We start from the raw sequence: 24,495 nt of genomic DNA on the forward strand, positions 1-24,495 counted from the left end.
AAGGCTTCAGTTCTGAAACATAAAGACCATTAATGTCCTTTCTCTCCTATGCCCCTTGGATCTTAAGATGTTCCCTCCACTGCCAAAAAATCAATGTGCTCCATTCTAGTAGCTACAAATTTGCCTTTATTAAATCATCCTCTGCTTGTATTTAGACCTCTCATCTGGAAAGGGCAGATGCAAGAAGGACACGAGTATTTTGTTTTTTAGAGCAGTTCTAGGTTCATAGCAAAATTGAGAAGAAGGTACAGAGATTTCCCATAGATCTCTTACCCCCATATATGCACAGCCTTCCTCATTACAAGTAAATTTTTCAAAACTTTCAGAGACCCATTATGTCCCTATTCTGGTCCACATGTCTAATGTAGGGGACATGATGAGCAGTGTACTCGAACAAGTGGTCATTAACCCTATGATCTAAGCCGTGTCAATCCAAAGAGATAGCTACCACTTTTTTGGTGTAAAGTCAAGATACTACTAAGGCCAGGCTGGCTGCATTCTGAATACACCATTTGCATTTCATCAGTGAGTCTTGTTGGGTCCTTCCTACATCGTTAGTCATTGAGGCCACGTTGACCCTCCTTAAAATGAAAGATATCAGGGGAAGAGTCCCAAGGCCTCGATAGGTCAGGCATTCAGTTTCTATAGGAGCCAAGTAATTGCTTCCAGTTGCTTCAAGTCAGAGGGGCAACAATTCCAAGACCAAAGGGGTATCTTCACAAAGAGGCTGGCTCCTTTTGTTAAAGGCTGCCACTGGGGAAATCATCAAAGAGATGTACAGCAGAAGGTTGTTATTAGGGTTGTGGGGTTCCAAGGGAACTAGTATGTCTGACTTTTCTCTACCAAGATAATCCCCTCTGACCTTTGAGATCATTCATAGTACAGGCAGGTGAAATACCCATACCGCTTACACAGCGTCACTGGAAAACACAGCAGTACATTGAGTAGCCCAAAGGGTCCTAGCCAGAAGATCACATTGGCTTCTTTTCCCTTCCTTGAACCATGCCCAAAACTCATTAGCTTAATCAGGACTCAATTATACCCAAATTCTACTTCATTCCTATTATTTCTAGTTATGTGAACCCATAATTACCTTTTTTACTTAAACTAGCTCGAGTTGGGTTTCTTTCTTTCTTTTTTCTTTCTTTCTTTCTTTCTTTTTTCTTTCTTTCTTTCTTTCTTTCTTTCTTTCTTTCTTTCTTTCTTTCCTTCTTTCTTTCTTCTTCAGATTTATTTATTTATTCTAGAGAGAGAGAGAGCAAGAAGGAGGAGAGGGAGAGGGAAAGAACCCCAAGCAGACCCCTCTCTGAGCGGGGAGCCCGACATAGGGCTCCATCTCACAACCCTGAGATCACAATCTGAGCCTAAATCAAGAGTCAGGAGCCCAACCTACTGAGCCACCCAGGCACCCCTCAAGTTGGGTTTCTATCACTTGCAATTAGAAGAGAAGTGATGAATACAGCGGAAACCTACAAGATATGCTAAGAAGTAGGGTTTAAACATTGAAAGCCGTGTGCAGTCATTTGAAAGATTTCCATCACATGATTGATATGGTCAGCATATTTGGCTTTCTCTGGTTGGTACTGCATTGGAAGCAGTGACAAAAAAAATAGGGAAGCTGGCAGTCATTGACCAAATCCTGACTGTTCTTGTGTTGTTTGCTTTAGAGGTTGTGATTTGGCTTCCTGAACTGGTTGTGATTCAGAGTTCTATTGTCATATGTCATCTACCATCATCCATTTCTATACTCAGTCTCTCAGGCCCCTCTTTTGGTCATTCCCTCACTTTTGAGACGTTAGCCAACTCAGGGAATGCTTGAGATCCAGATCTTTACCCCATCTCCAGGAGAGAATTGTCCAGTTGTGTCCATAGCCAAGTGTATTGAGAGATATCTAGCAAGAGAGTGGCTAAGAAGATGCATTTAAAACACAGAAAATATGGCGAATTCATATCATGACCACTCTGACAAAAACAAGAACAGTTATTGCTACTTGTAAGATGCGTCAATACCAGGAACCCCAGTTGCCCGACTCAGGACACGAGAACAAATCTCATAGGCCTTGAGGATCAATCTTAGAAAGCCAAGTAGCTTTATTCTTCACAGGGTGCAGCGCCTATGTATCTTGCCTGCTTTATTGAGCCGAGTGCAGCAAGAAGTATTACCGATGGTACAAATGGCCCCATGCCTACACAACAGCGAATCGAGAGTTATGCTATTGTCTCTCTCCACTTGTGCCAAACAGTTGTGACTGATGTGTATTGCATCAAGGACAGAGGTGATATGATTATTAACTTTTGCCAGAGTTGTTGATATGCTTCTTACAGTCTTTTTTATTTATACAATTCCCACCTTGGAAACATTGCCCTGGTTGTTCACAGAAGCAGGGAGTCTTCAGTAAATGAAAGGTAAGGCTTCATTGTCCTCTAGTCTTGTTTAGAAGTAAAAAATCATCCTTATTCCTTTTACTCAAAGTGTGACCCAATTTTTTTCGTCTCTGGAAATTGTAGGATCTTTGTCTTCAGTGTTCTGTGTTTCATAAATACGTGCCATGTTCTGGGTCCTCAGTGAGCTTTTCAGATCAGAAAATCATGTCCTTCCGCTTGGAGAAATTCCTATTTTCCTGGTGATTTCCTTCTGTTTCCTCCCTCTCTCTCTTGAGCTCTTTTTTTTCTTTTTTGGGGGGGGGATTTTGGATTGCTGGAATCCAATGTCTAATTTTCTTGTATTTTCTCCTTTATTTTCCAGCTGTTTATTTTTTGTTCTACTTTCTAGGAAATTCACTTGACTTTATACTCCATGGAGTGACTTAACACAAATGTATCATCTTACATTTATGATGATCAGAAGCCTAACATGAGTCTTACCGAACTAAAGTCAAGGTATCTGGAGGGCTACCTTCCTTTCTGGAGATCTTGGGAAGAATCTTTCTTTGCTTATTCAGGTTGTTGGCAGAGTTCAGTTTCATGAGGTCGTAGAGCTGAGGTCTGTATTTTCTGGATGGCTGTCAGTTAAGGGCTTTCCCAGCTTCTAGATGCTACCCACATTTCTTGGTTCATGGCCTCTTTCCTTCATCTTCAAAGCCAGCAACAGTGAGTGGAGTCTTTCCCATGCTTCTAATCTCTCCTGCCTCTCCTTCTATCTGGCATCTCTCAGTCCCCTGCAGGAAAAGTTCCCAGCTTTTAAGAGCTCATGTAACTAGATTGGCCCCACCTAATAATCCAGGATAATCTCCCCATCTCAAAATCCCTAACCTTAATCCCAAGCTTTTGTTTAGGTTTAGGACGTAGACATCTTTGAGAACCCTGACTCTGCCTAGCACAGGAGTTTCAATGTCCACTATAATATATTTAATTTCCAAGAACTCTTGGTTCTTTTTTTAAAGATTTAAATTAATTAATTATTAATTAACATTCTTAGTTTATTAATCCTCTCATGAAAAATCTGCACAATCACCACAGATAAAGCCACTCCTTCTGTTGTCCAATCTCCAGCTCACTTTTTGCCAGCACCAGCACTGGCTTTTGCAGCCCCCCTGACTTTCTTTATTCTGTTCTTGCGTTCCTTTCACTGTTTTCTTGACGTCTTTTTCTTCTCATACAGGCCGTGTCTTGCAAGTCTATGTTTGGGTTCATTTTTCTTTGCATAATCCAAGGAATCATAAGTCATGCCAAAGCCAGTTGTCTTGCCACCACCAAAATGGGTTCTGAATCCAAATACAAATATGACATCTGGTGTGGTCTTGTACATTTTGGCTAGTTTTTCCCGAATTTCTGTCTTAGGTACTGTTGCCTTTCCAGGGTGAAGGACACCAATGACCATCTGTTTCCGCCGAAGTAGTCTGTTGGTGATAGTTACTGTGTCGTTCATGATGGCGGCTGAGCTTCAAGAAGCCGGAGAGGAAAAAGGCAGTATTTTATTTATTTATTTGAGAGAGAGAGAGATAGCTAGAGGGAGCACAAATGAGGGGGGAGAGGGAGAAGCAGGCTCCCCAGTGAGCAGGGAGCCCAACGTGGGGCTCGATACCAGGACCCTGGGATCATGACCTGAGCCGAAGGCAGACACTTAACCAACTGAGCCACCCAGGCACCCCTGTTCTTTTTTGTATAGCAGATTTTTGTTTCATGTTTGGGACATCTTTACTGCTCTCTCTGAATGTAATAATGATAGTTTAAAAAAAATGTTTGTTTTCTTTTCCCTGTGTAGTTTGTTTCTCGTAAGTTGCTTTTTTGTGTGTTTATTTTGGTCCCTATCTTCCATTGTGAAACTATCTGTTGGTTTGGGGCTGCCTGCTATGGGCATTAAGCAGCTGATTGGTCTCCCCGGGTTCCACAAGACTTGTAGGTCCTGGGTTTGAGGGTAAGGTGATCTGGCTTACTCAGTATCAACATTTTAGTTTAGTTTTGTTTTTCTTGGGGTGGTCAAGTTCTTGGGAGATGGATCTTTCAATCCCCTGCTTTCTAGGTATTCCTGCTCTTATAGGCCTGGCTGTCCACATTCTGGGAACCAAGGAAGGGGAAGGTAGGAAACCTTACCATTCATGACGTGAACAGCTAACGAATTATAGAGCAGAGCTGGGGAGGGAACTGACCTACCTAATTCCTTTTTAGGTAGACTTTCAACTAATCTTCCCGGTTTGAACTTTGCTTTTTATACCCACACATACCTGGTGCCAAGTCCTGTGGGTTTGGAAGTTCTGAGGTGGAATTAGGTTCTTCCTGGCTTTCCCCACTGCTAGCTTAGCAACCAGCTTTCTCAGATCTGTAATATCAATTATCATTATGTAATCTCTCAAATCCTCTTGGTCCTTATGGATTTATCTCTTTATTGTAATTTTAGTAGCATGGGGAGGAAGTAAGGATGAATGAATGTTTATTCACACCACTGAATTATGTACTTTAAAAGGGTGAACTTTATGGTAGGTAAATTATATCTCAAAAAAAATAAAATTTTGAAGTCAACGAATGTGTGCCATGTGCCATCTTTCTCCCAATGTGTGCCTCCTAATTTTAGAGGTGTGACTAGTGAGCCTGAGAAGCCCAGAATGGTGATGGTTTTAAGTGATTACTTTTAAGTGAGAGTTCAGCTACATCCACTCAGGTGTTCTGAGTGGTATCTGGCCTTGCAGAGTTGTGTTTTTGGTGACAGTGACACAGACTTTGGTTCCTTGGCCCTGACCTTGGGCACTTGCCATTCTAGCCTACATCATTTCTCCAAGAGGGGCACTGGTGCTCTGGAAAACTAACCATTCTTGCAGGGGGGAAATGGCCTGTGAGTCACTGAGTCAGAGGCCAGATGAAAAATGTGTGAACGTTGCTAGTCACTTCGTTATTAAACCTAGATATCATTGATACAGTTTATACCGTACAATAGTCTAAAGGATAGATGAACATATTTGAGAACAGTGATGGTGGACAGTCCAGGGCAAAAAGGGCTGTGGCCGCCCGTGCTTCCCTCACCACCCAGCTCCCATGATATAATTCGATAAACACACAGAATTCGAAACGGCTTTAAAAAAATAAGGAAGAGTAAGTGGTCTATGGCTTTTCTTAACATAGCCCAAATCAATAAAGTGAGATCACTTTCTATTACCATTCAGGGATTTACACGTCTACCTTCCATTAGTATGAAGCACTCTTTCCTGCCAATACCCATTTTTACACATTTTAAAAGATGTTTATTTCATAATCACAGTCAGTCTTTTACATGGCTGAGAAGACAAGATGGTCATGATATTTTCTGAAGCAATTAAATATTAATTACCAGACATTAAATCAATATTTCTCCAAAACTTGTTTTTTATTTCTTGGGCTTCTGAATCCTCCCCCAGTATATGTATCTAGTTTACTTGCACAGTTCAAGCATTAAGAGTCTGTCTTTCTGCTGGAATATGATCCCTTTCTCAAAGTTGTGGTGTCATATGCCTTCAGTTATATGACTAATCAGGGAGCCAGAACTGCCCTTAGGAACACTTTGGATTGAGAGAGTTGGCAAATAAAAGAGGCCCCCATGAAGATAAATAATGAATATTCAGATAAATAATGAATAATTTCTTTTAGTATAAAAGAATTTAGTATAAAACATACTTGTAAGCATGTTACAAGTATTATAGGGGATATACTTATACTAACAATTATTTGCTGTTTATCTGAAATTCCAATTGAATGGGGTGTCCCATATCTTACCTGGCAACACTAGACCCAAGTGACTGGGGACTCCCTTACTGGGCCCTGGGCTTCAGAGACTGCCCACCAGTGCTTCAGCTCAGGGTAAGGAGTCCTTGGTGCCAAGTGGACATATCCTTCCACTCCTGCAACCTGTTTATAGACCATGCACTGTGTACCTGCAGCTTCAAAATCTCCCACCTAAACCTATGTTTCCAGGGCCTTTGGCCTTTTCCCCAAGACAGTCCTTTTGAGTTCAACCTAGTCCAGAGGTATGACCATGTGGTGGCTGATGGGAAAGTGTGGATAGAGAAGAGATATGTGGCTAAGCTCTCAAACAGAGAAGCATGCCAGGCCCACATGGATATAGGACAGAGCCCTTTATGAAAAGACAGAGCTGGAAGAGAAAGTCAGGGCCCTGCATTTGTACCCTTACTCCAGGCCCCACAAGTGTGAAGAGTGGGTCTGCAGACAGCATCTGACCACCCATACATTTTGTGGGCTTTCTGCTGGCTATCTGATGGGAAATGGCTACAATGAGGGCAGAGTGTAGAAGTTTCCACTTATAATGTAGAGCTTCTATTTCTATCCTTTCCAATATATTCATTTGCTTCAATTCATCTGCTTTTGGGCAAGTATAAATTTTACCAATGGATGGGTATTTGAAAAAAAAACTTAAAAAAATTCACATCACCATTAACAAGAACACTATAAAGTGAATCTAGTGTCTCTTCTCTGTATAGAGTGAGCCTTTTAAGGGATGATTCAGCTAAATGCACCCAGGTGCTCTGTTGAATGGCTAGCTCTTCTCCAGAGATTCCTCAGAGTGCTAAAACATAAGCTCTGTTTATATCAGACGTAACACAGTGTGAGTTGTAAGTGCAGATTCTGTTTGTCAGGGAAAAAAAAAATTAAGTAGAAGGAAGACACAAGAGAAAAGCAGGCTTCTGTGGAAATATCATGTACTGGGTTGTTTATGGTACGAACAGTGCTTATTTAATCTCATAGAGAAAATTAAGTTAATATTTGCCTAAGGCTCAGGATTGCATGAACCCACCTATGTTGGTACAGGCCAGACAGGGATTTGTAAATGGCACATTGCATCAGTTAGGATTGCTTTTGGCTCCATGTAACAGGAAATCAACTAAAATGGCTTTAAAAAGTCAGGCACTTTTTTTAATCCTGTAAGAAGCAGCTCCACCATGCCATTGAAGACCCACGTTCTTTCTGCCTTTCTACTCTGCCATCCTTGCTTGTGGCGTTCTTCCTCATGCTTGCAAGATGGCTGCTGCCCTTCTAGGGAGGGTGAAGAGCAAAAGAAGACAAGCCTGTCTTCTTTTAAAGTGATTTCTTGAAGGTTCCAGCTAGCACACTTTGCTCATATCTCATTGGTCACTAATGCGTCAGAGCGCCATGACCAGCTGCAAGGGAGCCTGAAGTGACCAGTGTTTCAGCTGGACACGTTGCTACCCCAAACAATATTTGGGTTCTTTTAGGAAGGAAAATGGGAAAACTGAACATTGGTTAGGCTATTAGCCATCTCTGCCACAGATGTGAGCAAGCATATAAATTCTTCAAAAACAAAACAAAACAAAACAAAACAAAACAAAACAACCAAGGTATTTTTTCCTTCCAACATACAATTAAAGTCATCTAGCAAATTAAATAGATACAAATGAATAAATACTATTTTCAACCAACACAGTTTTCAAGTGCCATTTATGTGTCTACAGCTTAGTCTCTACGTTGAGACATTATCTCTCCAGATTTTTATCTCTGTGCAATAGATCTAAACAGCAGTTAGTTAAAAATTCTTTACCACATTATAGAATTTTCTGCCAAAGCCAAAATTCACCTTACTGTTACATTTTAAAAATCATTAAAAAAAAAAAGCCTATTATTGCACCTCTTTGTTACAAACACTAGATTGTTAGTACATACAATATACCTTGTTTTAAAATTTAAACCTGAAAGCTGTGCTTAAAATGTTTATTAAATGCATGGTATAATTAAAGGGATGAGAAGATGACCGAAATGATCCTTGACCTTCTCTAGCTTATAAACTACCAGGCAGGAAGGAGCTGCCCTTGACTTACAGTGCAATGGCATGCAGGAAACGTGGAGTCGCCTCGGGTAACTACGGATAATTTTAAAGCATATTAATAAAAGCCTAGTGTGTGCGGAGTACCATATACTATGCTGAGATGAAGGTCAAGCCAGAGTTTCCAGGTACGTAACACAAATGGAAGGTTGCCTCCACTCGCAGACCGACGGCTTATGAAATTGAGGTACCACCTCAGAAGGACATATTCAAAGTGGCTTCATGGAAAATGAGGCAATGCAAAAACCACTCTGAAAATAGAGGGCTGATCATAATAAATAACTGTATTATTACAGGAACTTCGAACTGTCTGTCGATCAGTGACTCTGAAGCCTCAAAATACATTCCTGATTTGTCACCGAAAAAAACCCGCACTGTCTGTGAAAAGAGATTCTTTGTAATTTTCCCCTTTGCTTGTTTTGCTCGTTATTGAAGCTATCAGAGGATGTTGTTTGGGCAGTAGGAAAAGAGCCATTGGCATTTCTAAGGAACCTTCCTGTGTTTTCTACTCAGTGAGTACACAAGAGCAGGTGCTCGCGGAGGCAGAGAAACGGCATCTGCAATGCCTCAGAGGAAACTTTTGATATTATAAATAACTTGAGGGTGGGACGCCAACGCCAGCCGGGTCCGCGAGCCGTCCCCACGCAGCCTCCATGCTTGATTCCACCTCCTCGCCACCCGGCTCTTCCCTCCCGGCGGCGGAGTTCCTCCCGCGGCGAGCCGGCCGGCCCAGCCCTCCTGGCCGGGCACCGCCCGCCGCGCCGACGTGGCCGAGCGCACAGGTCGGCCGGGTCAGGTGGTTGGGTGACGCCCCGGGAAAGCGCTCCCCGCCGAGGGCGGGCGGCGCCGCCGCGCCCGACGCCTCCGGGGGAGGGGACTTCGCGGGAGTCGCGGGCGGAGGCGAGGAGGAGCGCGGCGCGGTGCGGAGCGGCGGGCGGGCGTGCGATCCGAGCAGGACGGGCTGCAGGCGGCGGAGGCAGGCGCAGAGGACGCGAGGCGGCGGGCGGGAGACATGGACCGCGGCGAGCAAGGTGAGGGCGTGGGGACGGCCGGCGCGGCGTCTCCGGGATGGGCGAGGGCGCGGGGTCGGACGCGGCGCTGGGCTGCGCGCGGCCCGGCGCCCGAGCAGGTGCACGGCGTCCCAGGCCGGCGGCCGAGCGGGAGCCGAGCCTTCTTCAAGTTGCATCTTCCGTATCGGGCTCTGGCATCCTGGTGGGGCCGAGCCGCAGGGAGCGGCTCCGGCGGGCGGAGCGGGCTGATGGGGCCGCGTGCGCGCGCGCGCCCGAGACAGAGAGAGAGAGTGTGTGTGTGTGTGTGTGTGTGTGTGTGTGTGTGTGTGAGAGAGAGAGAGAGAGAGAGAGAGAGAGAGAGAGAGAGAGATATGCAGACAGAGACAGAGAGACAGAGGGAGAGAGACAGAGACGGGGGTGGGGAGGGAGAGAAGGAAAGAAGGTTCTGGGTGGCGGCGAAGGGGTTGGCGGCAGGCTCGCGGAGCCGGGGCTGCGGACCGTGATGCGCTTTGGGTAGAAGGCAGCCAGAAGGGAATACTGTACAGCTAGCTCTTGTAACTGGTGGAGACTGAGGAACTGACGACAGTGGGTCGTTTCTCCGTTCAGGATGGGAACATGACTCCGTCCCCCCACCCCTAATATTGAGACTTTTCTGCCCTCTTCTTGTTAACGTGGTTAGAATTCTTGGTGGTGTCTCATCCTATGGCGATGGTTTTGAACGTATATATGTAATATGAGAGGTGTCCCTAAATTATGTCCTGGTGTCTATGGGTTTATTTTGGGGGAAGGGAGCTTTTCATAGTAAGGGGCGTCTTTTACTCATCAAGATGAAACCCCATAGTCTCATTACTACTGCTTTGGATGCACTTGTTTCTGAAAACAGTATCTCAAGTGAAATTGTCTCCCCTAGAATTATTAAGAGAGATGTAAACAAGGGCATGGCTTAAAGATTTAAATATTAAATATTTAAATATTGCTTCATCTTTGTGACAATAAACCAGTAACTGTAATACAGGTGCGTGGCACGCTTTTTATTTTTATTTTCTTAAAGATTTTATTTATTAGAGAGAGAGAGAGGGCGCGCACACGAGCGGGGGCGGGGAGGGGTAGAGGAAGAGGGAGAAGCACACTCCCGCTGAACAGGGAGCCCTATGCTGGGCTGGGCTCGGCTCGGAGCTCCATCCCAGGACGCTGGGATCATGACCTGCTCCCAAGGCGGACGCTTAATCGACTGAGCACCCAGGCCCCCGCGTGGCACACCTTTTAAAAGATACATAAATGATAAAAAAAAAAAAAAGTAACAATATTAAGGTAAATTGTAGGAAGTGGGGATACGAATTGCTTTTATTTTGAGTTCAAACACAACAGTTTTCATTTTTGCTTATTACTCTTTGCATTTAGCTTTATGTATACTTTTTATGTAAATGAAACCATATTCCATACATATTTTTTTTTAAGGTTTTATTTATTTATTTGACAGAGAGAGAGAGAGCCAGCGAGAGAGGGAACATAACCAGGGGGAGCGGGAGAGGAAGAAGCAGGCTCCCAGTGGAGCCTGGAGCCCCATGTGGGGCTCGATCCCAGTACTCTGGGATCAGGCCCTGAGCTGAAGGCAGATGTTTAATGGACTGAGCCACCCAGGCGCCCATTATTTTTATTTTACTTTTGATAAGTTGTAGGGATCTTTGGAACCTTTCAACCCTTCCTTTCTCCCCACCCCTCAAATTGATCTCACACTTAACATATGAGTGCTTATACTGTAAACATTATATACAATATGTAATTTATATTATATATGTATATATGTACAATAAATAATGTATCCTATATATATTATATACACACCCATGTTGTTTAGATTTTAAGCTTATTGAGGTTAGAAGCATGTACTTCATCTTTGTCCATGGTTGGGTAACATGGTGATTTGAACATGTAGATATTTAAATGTTTGAGTCAGAAGGCTCATCTCAGATCTTACATGTATTGTTAGGAGAAGGCCTAGGAGCCACCATGTAATGCGGTATTATTCTGTCTGTCTTGCAGTGAGGGTGTCCGGGCTGTCACACATGTGAGCATGCATATTTGCATCTGCCTTACATTGTCATATTTAACAGGATGGTGATGTTAGAGTAGCTGTGGTTGGTACTTGACAAACTAGAGTAAATAGCTGTTTGACTAGGTGAATGGAGTGACTAATTTTATTAGAGTTGGTGTTCTAGTTCTAGTTTGGCTGGTGAGAATCACAGTCATCAGTGCTGATGGCACCTTGTGTGGTTTTTGTAGGACTAGTTTTTCATGCGTGTGTCTAAGACATATTTTGTAAGTTCTTTGGCTTATAAGAGGAGTCTTTCTGTTTCTAACTTTCAGATGTTTTCCTCGGGTAGTCGTGTTAGTTCTTGTTTTTAATTGTTATTCCTCGAGGGCAAGGGAAATCCATCCTCGTCAAGTGGGGAGTCTGGACACTCAGCTCAGAATGAAAGATGAGTCACCGGCCTTGGGAAGGTCAGCTGGCTCACTCAGCTTTGCTGTGTTGCAACCACGTGGCCTTTCCTTCTGCTTCTGGTTCCATCTGCCTATCTCTTTTGCATTTTCACCTATATGTTCCCATGGCACAGAGTAGGTGCTCAGAAGTGTTTGTGGACTGCCAAGGATGGAAAGGAAAAGTGACCACGAGCACCTTCCGGCTGTTGGAACCTCTGATGCCCTTCCTTGGTTCCCACTTACTCCCGTTCTTTTTCCCCTCATATTTTAAAGGAGCAGAACTCTGTGGTTAGGCAGAGAAAGTTGTTAATAAGGCTGTGTTGGACTGGGAGGGTAAGTTTACGTGGAAGGTCTTTGAGCTAGCAGAGTGGATGGCTCAGGCTTCATCAAATCCATAGTGAGACTTCTGGCTTAAAGGAAGAGGAATTTGGGATTGTAAACCTGCATGTTCACTACCAAACAATGTTGGCTGAAAGAAAGTTTATGAAACTCTGTGATTGTCTCTTGAATTGTGATTTTTGTAAAGTACTTAAAGCCACACAGGGACATTTTAGGATTTATCTAACTTACTTTTTAGTATGCATGGAGTTGCATTTGTCTGTCCCCCCCCCCAAAAAAACCCCATAAACTCTAGATGTAAAATTAAATACCTTACTTCTTGTCTTAACTGTGTTTCTTTATTGAAAATGTGTCCTTGCACCTTCCTTATATGAAGTCGTCAAAGTCTGTTCTTTGCTACTGTTTTTATTTAATGGAGCTATAAAGTTTTAGAACAGTTTTCCTTGTGTTTTATAAGATGTATTCTAATACTCTTCAGTATCTGGCTCAGATTCTTCTGTTTTCCCCACCTTCCCCTGTACCCAGACTTTGTACATGATATTCTGCTTATATTGGGAGCTCAGTCCACACAATTGATTTAAAACACCTTAAACAAATAAAGAAAAACATACCATAAAGTGCATAGTACCTCTCACGAGTTTCTCACCAGAAGCATAGCACATGGACCGTGTGTGGCGCTTCCTACTTTGAAAGTGTAGTGTGGCATGCTAACCAGAGCATACATGTGTAAAAAAACCCCTCCTGGCTGCCTTTTAGGGTGCAAATAAATGTTTATACTTGAGTAGTGTCTTATGTTAGCAATAACCTGTAGTTTAGCACTATATTGAAGTGGCAGTCACCTTAACCATTAGTGCATTTTATCTGTGTTTGAATTCACACACAACACACACACACACACACACACACACACACACCCCAAAGCTTTTTTTTTTCAGGGAGAGAGGGAAGGCTGCTGCAGCCAACAACCTGGGAGAGGAGAAGGCTGCAAGAAAAGTAACACAATGATAGGTCTCTGTAATTTCAGCATTGTAATTATGCCTTTGAAATAATAGAGTGGTGAGAGGTCACTTCTTTAAAAGTAAAACAAATGTAGAGACGAACGGATAAAGCTATGGAGGGTCTGCTCACAGATGTCAGGAACTGACCCACCCCAGTTCTGGGTTTCTTTAGCCAAGTCCCGCTTTCGGTACCGTGCTGATGTCTTTGTCGTTGGAATTCACGTCCTGCATTTATTTTATGCAGCGCCCTGCCCGGTCTCTAGGGCACAAGCTGAGTGGTAGGAGGGGTTGTGATCTCTCAGCAGGATCTCAAAATGGAATAATCTATGCACACAATAAAAGCAGATATACTCCCAGTGTGAAACCAAAAAGAACAGCAAAATCCCATGAATTTCTGTGCTTCTAATCCTTTTGTTGTAGGCGGGGTTCATTATTTCTGTTTTAATTGTTGTCTGATGCAAAGTCTTTCCCAGATTTTATTTGCATATGGTACAGAAACCATAATCTTAGCAATATATTTTTATTAGAAAAATATCCAAGGGATCAAATGATTTAATGTTTAGTTGAAGTTAAAAAAATGTTTAAATTAAAAATACATTTTAGTAGCTGTGAATCGTTTTTCATTTTAGAAAAATCAGAAAATACAGAGAAAAAGAAAAAATCACCTGTAATCCTACTTTGAAAAATCATTATTAGCATATTGGTTTATATGCATCCATACATCTGTCTATCCTTTTAAACAAGTCACAAAATAATTTCTTATTGAATATTTCATTTTATAACTCCTTTTTAAAAATTTTTTAAGCTTTTAAATATATTTAAGTGATCTCTGTACCCTACATGGGGCTCAAACTCACGACCCCAAGATCAAGAGTCACGTGCTCTTCTGATTGAGCCAGCCAGACACCCCTTATAACTCCCCCTTTTTTTTAAAAAAGATTTTATTTGTTTGTTTGTCAGAGAGTGAGAGAGCGCGGGAGAAGGAGATTCCCTGCTGAGCAGGGAGCCCAGTGTGGGGCTCAGTCCTGGGACTCTGGGATCCTGACCTGAGCTGAAGGCAGAAGCTTAACCCACTGAGCGACTGAACGCCTAGGCGTCCTGTTAGAACTCCTTTTGAGAAAAAAAAAAAAAAAAGCTCAATATATTTTAAAAATATACTTTTCTAACATCATTTTGACTACTGTGACCAGGTAATTAATGCATATGCTTAAAATTCAAACGGACTAAAAAGTTGCAGAATGTAAATCTTCCTCCAGTTCCTGTCTCAGTTGGGGGAGGGGTTATTTCCCGAGGATAGCAAGGCCGCCCTTGTAGCAGTTTCTTCTCTTTCCATCCAGAGAGATTCTATGCATGTAGGTATCCATACACTTATATTTGAATATATGTGTATGTGGGTATATATATTAACTGTAGCATACAAATCGTTTAGCCTCTGACTTCTCCATTTAAATACAATATATGTTTTAGAGATTATTCAGCATAGTGTTATATAGAGCTGCTTCATTTTAATGACTGTCTGTAGGTGTACCGTGTTATGTATCATAATTGGTGATATTTGACTTGTTCCCTATTGATGGCCATGTAGGTTTCCCCTGATATGTTGCTTTTAAAACAAATCTGCAGCAAATGAATTTGTATGCAAGTCATTCGATAAATGTGCCAGTATGTCTGTAGGAAGGATTCTTAGAAGAATATGACTGTTCAGTTTGGATAGTGCAAAATCCTGCTGGGTAGAAGTGATGCCAGTTCGACTCCCCCAGCAGTGTGTGGGCATCTGCTTCCCTCCATCATTGGCCTAGGTGTTGTCACACTTTCTCATCTCTGCTTGTCCTATACGGGAAGAGGGGTTTCTTAGCATATGTTTTATTATATATATATTTTAATATGAAGGTGGTTTGGTAAGTTTAAGATCTGTATTTCATTTTCTGTGAAATGTCAGATCATATAGTTTGCCCAGTTTCTGTTTTGTTCTTTTTTCCCCTCGATTTGCAGAATGTAGCCCTCTGTCCACGACATGAATTGCTAATGTATTTTTTTTTCCTTGTTTGTCTTTACTCTTTTGACTTGGTAGTGATTTTTTTTTCCAAGTAGAAATACTAATTGATGGCTGTTTTCGTTTTTTAGCTTCTAGCTTTTGTATCATTCTTAGAAATGCCATCCTCACTCTGAGTTTCTGTTTTTATGGTTTTGTTTTTCACGTTTAAATCTTTCATCCATCTGGAGTTTATTTTGATAAAAAGTATCAGGTATGACTCTTAACCCCCCCCCCCCCCCCCGTGCCATTGGCTACTCAGTTGCCCAATACCAGTCACTGAATAATGGATTGTTCCTCTACTGATTTGAAATACTATTGTTGTCATATACTAAATTTCTGTTTTCTTTTATTTTCCATCGATCTATCTATCTGTGCATTCCCAGCAACTAAACTAAGTTATTGTAGCTTCATAATGTGTAAAAATACCTGGAGGGGCTGGTCTCCCCTGATTACTCTATTTTTCTTTTTTCTTTTTTTTAAGTAGGTCCCATGCCCATCATGGAGCTCGACCTCATGACCCTGAGATCAAGAGTCACATGCTCCACCAGCTGAGCCAGCCAGGTGCCCCTCTGTTTTTCTTTTTATTGTTAGATTTTTTTTTTTTCCCTAGCTATTCTTGCCAGATTTCATTTCCAAATGAACATTAGAATCAATTTGTCTGGTGAAAATTCGACAGAAATCCTGTTAGCATGGATTTTCTCCCTCTCCTTCTCTATCTCCCTATCCCCATCCCCCATTTCCCTCCTCCCCTCCCCTTCCTCCTGCCCCTCCCCTCCCCTCCTTTCTCCTCCCTTCCCCTCTCCTCCCCTCCCTCCCTTCCTCCCCTCCCTTCCTTCCTTCCTCCCTTCCTTCCTTTCTTTCTTAGAGGAAGGGGTGGGAAGGGCAGAGGAGGGGAGAGAGAGAGAATCTTAAGCAGGCCGCACACCCTGCGGGGAGCTGATGCAAGGCTTGATCTCCCTTAGATCGTGACCTGAGCTGAAACCAGCAGTTGGTTGTTCAACTGACTGAACCACCCAGGTGCTCTCCACCAACAGTTATTTTAAAGGGAAGAGGGAAGGCGTGAGGCGGGGAGCAAAAAATGGACAGGGGAGGTTGAAAGGATTCTTGTTTCTCTGCATCCTCAGCAATACTTGTTATTCTGTTTGTTTATTTATTTTGATCGTGGCTATCCTAATGAGTGTGAGGGGATAGCTGATGGTGGTTTTGATTTGCACTTCTCTGATGACAAGTGACTGAGAGTATCTTTTTATATGCTTGTTGGCCATCTGTATGTCTTCTCTAGAGAAATGGCTGTTGAAGTCCCTTGCCCGTTTTTTGATTGGATTATTTGTTTTTGTTACTGTTGTCAAGTTGTAGGGGTTCTTTCTATATTATGGATACTAAGCCCTTATGAGATAAGTGGTTTGCACATATTTTCTCCCATTAAGTAGGTTGTTGTTTCACTCTTGGTTGTTTCCTTTGCTGGACAGATGTCATTGCCTTAACAAAAAAAGTATTGTGAACTTTATAGGGGAAAAGTGTCATCTCTTCTCATTTAAAATTTCTCCATTTACTAGAGAGGCTATATATGTTATTAACCATTTTTCTTCTCCTCTTGAAATTGTTACTTACTCACTTTTTACACTTGGGATCTTGGTGTGTCTTGGCCTTCTCATCATCCCCACCTCATGCCCTTATTAAACCTTTGTGTTGTGTGGCACATATTTATTTTTCCTGTTTTTTTTTTTTAAAGATTTTATTTATTTATGTGACAGAGAGACAGCCAGCGAGAGAGGGAACACAAGCAGGGGGAGTGGGAGAGGAAGAAGCAGGCTCCCAGAGGAGGAGCCTGATGTGGGGCTCAATCCCATAACGCCAGGATCACGCCCTGAGCTGAAGGCAGCCGCCTAACGACTGCGCTACCCAGGCGCCCCTATTTTTCCTGTTTTTATTTTCATTTTGGTTATGTCGGACCTTTATAATGTTGTTTTTACTAACAAAATACAGTAGTAAGCAAATAGTTTCTAGGTGACATTTTTTGGAGTAATTTGCATGGCTCTGAGTAGCTTTCAGTTCTTCCTTCTCTGTGTCTTTAAGTCTTCTGTCTTAGGACACTTTTGTAATTAGTCAGTACTAAAAATAGTGGTTTTAGGCAGGACTGTTAATTTACATGCCTCGGCTTATAGGCATGGTGTAGTTCATGTTACAGCTATGCAAACATAAATGTCAGGTTAAAAAAATCACATAAAATGTGACCTTGATAAAGTTTTGGATTGGGAGTTTACTGTTAGGATCAAACTTCGCCGGTTGTATTCTGAGCTTTGTTGGAGGCACTGCAGTGTGAAAGGGAGCATATGGTACAATCAGTAGGACTATAGGAATAAAGATAGTAGTTTATCCAACGCACTGGGATCTGTACTTGGCTAGAGATAAAGTGTCACTAGAACAGAAGAATGTTCTTAAATTTGTATTCTAGCACTCAGTCAGTTGTGTATATAGCAGGCACTCTATAAGTGTGTGTCCTATTGTACATAATTAATTGGAAAGATTTCTAGCCTAGAGAGAGTCAGATGGGATTAGATAGAATGGGTAAGAATTAGGGAGGGATAATGGTTTGGCAGAGAGACAAAAATATATGTTCCAAATGTGCTTATAGTTTTATATAAAATCACTGAAAATCTGTAAATAGAAGCCAGATTGGCACTTTACTTCTGAAGTATTATGCTGACTGTGTGTGTATACGTACACAGACAGAGGAAGAGACAGTGAGGGTTACGTTTCTGGTCTCTAAAGCATGTTGGTGTAGTGTTCAATAAATACTTCCATAAATATGTTTCCTATGTGGTTCTACCAAAGTTAGTGATTTGCTTCGAATGTGTGCTGAGCTTAGGAGGCAGGAATGGTCTCAATCCATTTTAGAAGTTCTCTTTGAATACGATTGCGAAGGGCAAGGGGTGTGTTGACAGTGGTGGAAAGTACATGCTACTAAACCAGAATGAAAATTCTGCAAAGAGAGAAAAATGCAAACATTTTGGCCGTTGGGGCACCTAGCAAAAGAATGACCCACCTATTGTTGTGGTGTCGGGTGAGTGTATCACTTTTGGTATATCGCTTTATTAGGACTCAGAATGCTGTTGGTGGTGATGGTGATGCCACCACCTGGCTTTTGCACAACTCTTATCCATTTTTCTACACATTATTTCATTTGAATCTTTTAATGCTGGTGGGTGATAGGACGGGTATTGTTTTCATTCTATATATGAGGAAACAGAAGCTGATTGATCATGACTTCCCCATACATACTGTGCCAGATGTGGTGAGCGCTACAGAAACTGTGTCCCACGCCTCTTGTCTCTAAGAGAAGCACCAGGAGCCCCAGAAAAGTTGAAGCTACGTTTGTTCACCAGTTTAAAGCCCTGCAGGTACTTCATATGTCTTAGAAATGTTGGTGGTTTTTTTTTCCCCCAACTAATTAAAATAAAATTGGAATCTGAAGGGACATAGCTTCAGCCCTGCATTATAATTCCCTAACTTTTCCAGCTGGGGTTTTTACTGGGTCCCTTTTAGAAATACTCCTCCAACTCCTAATACCAGAGACAGCATTTGCTGAGTGTATTTTATATGCCACGTTACATTCTGAATGCTTTTCATGTTTCATTTTTCTAATACCTTCACAAGAAACCCATGAGCAGTGCTCTTAATATCCCTGCTTTACACATGAAGAAACAGGTGTAAAGCAATGGAAGAGAAACTTCTCCAGGGGCACACAGCTTGATACAGACACATCTGGGTTTTAAATTTGGGATATTTTGCTATAGAATACATGTCCTTACACAACATGTGATACTACCTAAAAGTTACGTGCAGTCTTCTTTTCCTTTCAAAGGTGTGGTTCAGAAGAGCAGCATGCTGTGGGAGCAGCCGTGGGAGTGGGACCACTAAGGGGTATATCTTTGCCAGAATATGGCCGTGTGTCTGTCCCTGTGCCAAAGCACTGATTGTAAATGTTTAGGGCAAAGAGTGCTGGACTCGAACTTATATCTGGGTTCAGAATTTGGCTTCATCATCATTCTGGTTTTGAGACACTGGGTAAGGCCCTGCACCTCCTTGAAGCTAGTAATACTCTACGTATCTGAGAAAATTAAGTTAAAATCTGTGACTGGCTCTGGTGCCGAATAGTATTGATTCTGAAACCGGATATAAGATGTTTCTGTAAGAGACTCACTTAATGGTTTCCAGTTCAAATCAAACATTTAATTTATTTGGGGGCAAACATGAGGCTCACAGGCCAGACCGAGAAACAGAGAACTAGGTCAGTATAGTGAAGTGGCTGTTGTAAGGGCTTGCATAACTGATGGAGGAGGAAGTGAGCAAGTCCGGTTGGGTCATCAGAAAAGATTCTCCAAGTATATAACCTTTGAACGTGGACTGGAAGGCTAAGCAGGAATCTTTGTCAGCGGTGAGAGAAAGAAGGATGAGGAAGGGAATTCATGGAGGAGAGTCAACACGTGCAACGGTGCTGTGGCATGAAAGGGCAAAACGGTGTTTGTGAATCCTCAGAATTCCCCTAGATCCAGAGTCTCAGGTAGTCACCTGAGTGGGGGAGGGGCAGTGGTGTGCCAGGAGCAGAAATCCGGACTGTGTTCTGTAGGCGATTAGTAGGTGGTCAGGTGCTGGGAGTTAGGTTTTTGGATATTATTTTGGCAGTTGAGTAGAGGGTACTAGCAAACCAGGTGAAGAGCGTCACCGTATTCCTAGCCAGTGTTAACCTTAAGAAATAAAGCTGCCAGTTATTTTACCAGCAAAAGATGGGTTTATTTGGGAATAACAGAATTGCAATCCAGGACAGGTAAACTGTGGCAAAACCATAGGCAAGTCCACCAAACAAAGGAGAGGAATGCTCTTGTAGAAGAAAGTGGGAAGCTGAGAAGACTGTCATAAACAAAAAGTCCATTGGGTAAACTGGGAGTTCCTTTTTTTTTTTTAATAAGATTTTATTTATTTACTTATTTGAGAGAGAGAGAGCGTTTGCACATGCATGGGAGCAGGGGGAGAAACAGAAGGAGAGGGAGGGGAAAGAATCTCAAACAGACTCTGCCCTGAGCATGGAGTCCTACACTAGGCTCGAACCCGCCACCCTGAGATCATGACCTGAGTTGAAGCCAGGAGTCTGATGCCGCCTAGGCGCCCCTGAACTGGCAGTTCTAAGTTATAGTGGCTTTTCATTGGCTAAGCTGGGACTGGCTCTCATTGGCTGGGCTCTTGGGGCAGGAGGAAGCCTTCCTTCTTCCTGCTGGGATAGTAAAGGAGTATCTCTGTGCACGGTGCTGTCTCTTCCTATTGGATCTGCAATTGACTGCGAAGAGTGGTAGTGCAAGAGAGTCTCCCTGCCCACCCTCCCAACTCCATTTTAGTGAGGTTTCCCTTTATTAATTTTCACACCAGAGGTGGGGGTGCTGGATTCCTGAGAGACCGCTGGGTTACAGTGTGTCAGATGTCAGGGGTGGAGGGGATCTGAGGGTAGAGAAGAGTAGAGAAGGGCTTTCAGATTGCATGGAACAGGAACTGGGATAGAAAATCTAGAAAGAAGAGCAGATGCAGGGAGGGAGATAATGAATTTAGTTTGGGCTATGTCACATTTGAGGTCTTTCCGGTTGTCCAGAGCTGCATAACAAACCATGTTAAAACCTAGTGGTTTAAAATAACAGCCTCTATTATGGTCACAGATCTGTCATTTGGACAGGGCTTGGTGGGGACAGCTTGTCTCTGCTCAGCCTCAGCTGGGGCGACTTGAAGTATGAGGTGGGGATCATCTGAAGGCTTACTCACTCCTGTGAGGGGCAGTTGTACTGGGAAGACCCAAGCAGTTGGGGTCCTTGGCACCTGTCTCTGCATGGTCTCCAATGTGAGTCTGTTTGATGATGGCTCTTTGCTTGCCTGTGTTCAGTGTTGCTCTTTGCCGGAGACTGTGCTGTAGACCCAACAGCAGGCAGCCTCAGGGTGCCCAGCCTTGTAACGTGGCCTAAGGGCGCCCAAGGTGTGACTCCTGAGAGAGAGGCAGGCAGAAGCTGTGTGGCTTTGTATGACCTAGCCTCCGGCGTTACTTCCTCCTCCTCCTGTTGGAAATGTGCCTTGAAGGCCAGCCCATATTCAAGGAGAGGGAGGTGGGACTCCACTTTTGGTGGGAGGAGTGTCCGTGACTGCGTGCACATGCTTTAAACATGTCACCTGAGACGCTTATGTGGGTAGGTTCAGGAGTGAAATACGGATCTCCAAGAGAAGGAGCGGGGCAGGATATCGAGGTTTGGGAGACGTGATAGTGGAAGCTATTAAGTTGCTGAGATGGCCCAGGAAAAAAAGTGGAGTAAAAGGAGAGCAGAACTTGGAGGTGAACGTTTCAGGGCAGGGAGAGGAAGGTGCAAGTTAAGCCACAGGGAGTTCAGCTTTCAAGGCTGTGGGGAGCCCAAGTGGATTGGGCAGAAAGAGTAGATATTGGCTGGTGCTGAGTACCCATGGTACGTAGTGCTGAGAGATTCAGGCTCCGTGCGGTGGGATGGGGTGGGGTGGGATTTGCTTGCCTGTATTGAGTGTTGGTTTTGTTTTTGAGTGCAGAGAGGGTGGTAGTTTGACCTTTGTGCATGTTTGTAAAATGAGAGGAAGAAACCAGAGGCCGGGGAGAGTAACTAGCTTTGCTATTACTCTGTATGTCCCTGGTTTTAGTTAAGATGCGTTTAATGCAAAGTGTATTTTAATAGTCATATCCTAGAGTTTGACCTTCAAGGAGCTCAAGTCCGCGAGCAATAATTCACTTTAATGGTAACAGCCTTGCAGAGCATAAGTACTTATTAAATATTTGCAAAATGAAAGTGCAGTATTATACATTCTCTGGGTGATGTGAGAGCCAGAGAAGCAATTTTGCCTAGAGGTGACATTTGAGCCAAATCCTCGTGAAGCGGTGATTATTATTATGATTTTTTTAAAACTGGGGATTTCTCAGGGCACATCTGAAGTTGTGAGCGTTCACTTCCGTCGTGGAGTGTCTTGGCTGTGGGATTCATGTCTGCAGCGTGTCTGGATTTGTCAAATATGCTCGTCCAGCTTCTCTTGAGAAATGATTTTCAGTCCCGAGTGGCAGGTCCCAAACTGGAGTCCATCAGTTATTTCTCTCGGGTCATTGTTGGGAGGGAGACATACCTTTCGTCGATTCTTCTGGTGATTTTTAAATGGATTGTTCATTGCTTCAGGGAGTAAATGAACATTTTGACTAGTAGTAAAGATAACATGACAGATTTCTCGTGATTTAGGGGCTTTTATTTTTCCCAGAATTATAATCTGTTCTCAGACTTCCTCTTTTTAACCTCCAGAAGGGACTCCAGTCCTGGGAGTCTTGCTGGTTGGACGATTTGCCTCTGGCTGGGGCTGTGGTCACTGCAGCTGGTCTGATGATGTTTTCCTAGTCTGATTATTCTATTTATAATGGCAACTGTAGCTGTTAAATTTGAAAAGCCATGAACTCTGCTGAAACAACCAACTTTTCAAAGTGCACTAGAGAACTTTGATAATTCCGTAAAATCCAGAGTGAAGCGTAAACCTCAAATCACACATCTCTCCTTCAGCTGCTCTCAGTTTTCTCTTGGCATGCTGCATTTTTCTGTGCATCTGTCATCCAGCTTTGCTATTCCTTCTTCCCTTAGCTTTTCTCTCTTTTCCTGTCTTTTTTCTCCACCGAATTTTCATTTTCGTCCTCTCTTTTTATCTTTCCCCATTTTGGGCCATAAAATGGAACTCAAAAGAGTTTTGTTCTTATTCTTTTTATTTTGCTTTTACTTAAGGGATTTCATGGATTTATTCATTATTTTATGTTTCCTATTAGTATTACATTAAACATTATTTTATGTTTCCTATTAGTGTTAGCTTTTTTCCTGTGGAAATTAAAAAAAAAACAACAACGCTAGAAGCAGATTTCCTAGTTTGTTCATTTATTATTAATTAATTTCATTGCTATTGTGATGTTAATTTAGGTCTTTCTCTTTCAGCATGTGTGTAATGATTCAAACCTTAGAAAAAATTTCAGATTATTAGTTGGGAATTTTCAAAACTCATACTTTATTTGTTTAACTCTTTGGGTCTCTGTATGGATTCTGGGCAAAGTAGAAACTTAGAGGCTGCATAATTTTTAAAATTTACTGGAAGAGGAATTTTTTATTTTTATTTATCAATTAAAGGAATTGAAGGAGTGGTTATTCAATTGCTGTTCTAATCCTATGCTATCCCAGACCATGGACATTGTCACATTGTCACTTCCACTTTGGATCCTTGGACCTGGTGGCCACCGGCAAGTGCTCCAGCTCCCTGAGCTGAGGAGGAGGCTGTGGGGTGGGTACCCCTCCCATCTGGGCTCCGTGGGGCTTTCATGCACATTTGCCCATACAGCACCGTAACAGGGAACCCCCAGGCACTCTGACTCTCCTTCTCCTGACCCTGGGGCCTGTTCACCCAGTCACCCTTTTGCTTTTGGCAATAAAATGCAGTTTTGGGGGATTTTTGTTTTTGTTTTTAAGTAGTCTCCACACCCAGCGTGGAGCCCCTTGTGGGACTTGAACTCACGATCCTGAGATCAAGACCTGAGCTGAGATGAGGAGTCGGGACACTCAACCGACTGAGCCCCCCAGGCGCCCCTGGGCAATTTTTAATATGTGTTCATTTTCTTATTAATACCACTACCTCACATCTGTATTTTCTGTGCTGAACAAAAGAAAAATGTTACCGGGCCCTTCACGGTGTGTGCCCTGCCACAGGGAGTGTGGTAGTTCTGCCCGTTTCTTTAGAGGTTGGCACAGTGAATGGAAGGGTGCAGAAGGTGAGATGGGGATGGTTTGGGCTTTTCAGCTTTGGAAGAATTTGAAATTCTTAGTTCTTTTCAACCTGTATCGTGTGGGAAGGAGGAATTTTATTTGGCAGTGGTGCTCACAGTCTATTCGTTGAGCCCCTGGGCCTGGCCCCAGCCAAGCAAGTCCGGGCAGCAAATGCCTTATTCGAGTCTCTCTTCAGCTCTGCTCGGAGGTACTCTTCCTTTTCCATCTTACCGCTGAGGGAGTGTGAAGTGTGGGGGGCTTAAAGAACTACCCAATATCCTATAGTTTACAATATTTACCACCTCTCAATCATGTAGAGAGACCTTACTTTATTTTATTTTGTTTTATTTTATTTTATTATTTTACTTGAATTAACTTTTTTATTTTGAGAGAGAGAGTATGTGCACTCCCTGGAGGGGGAGAGGGAGAGAGAGCATCTCTCTCGGGGCTCGATCCCAGGACCCCGAGATCATGACCTAAGCCGAAACGAAGAGTCAGATGCCTAACCCACGGGGCCACCCGGGCACCCTGAGAG

The 24,495-nt window shown here is 43.0% G+C and overlaps 1 protein-coding gene and 1 pseudogene across 2 annotated transcripts in view; one reads left to right on the plus strand and one right to left on the minus strand.

Moving 5' to 3' along the window:
- Positions 1–3,472: 3,472 nt before the first annotated feature.
- LOC123797696 (small ribosomal subunit protein eS24 pseudogene) lies at positions 3,473–3,868 on the minus strand (annotated as a pseudogene).
- Positions 3,869–9,084: 5,216 nt separating this feature from the next.
- TPD52 (tumor protein D52) overlaps positions 9,085–24,495 on the plus strand; it is a 98,651-nt gene continuing 83,240 nt past the window's right edge. Inside the window, exon 1 of one of the 2 annotated variants that reach the window (XM_087864788.1) lies at positions 9,085–9,294. In XM_087864788.1, the coding sequence (XP_087720914.1) occupies positions 9,276–9,294 (19 nt within the window). In that variant the 5' untranslated portion in view covers positions 9,085–9,275. Of the gene's footprint in view, positions 9,295–15,600; positions 15,688–24,495 lie in introns of those variants that run through there. The other variant, XM_087864787.1, reaches the window with a different exon arrangement.

This window comes from Ursus americanus, chromosome 9 (genome assembly GCF_024610735.1).
Source record: "Ursus americanus isolate L20-20 chromosome 9, mUrsAme1.1.p, whole genome shotgun sequence".
NCBI classification, from domain to species: domain Eukaryota; kingdom Metazoa; phylum Chordata; class Mammalia; order Carnivora; family Ursidae; genus Ursus; species Ursus americanus.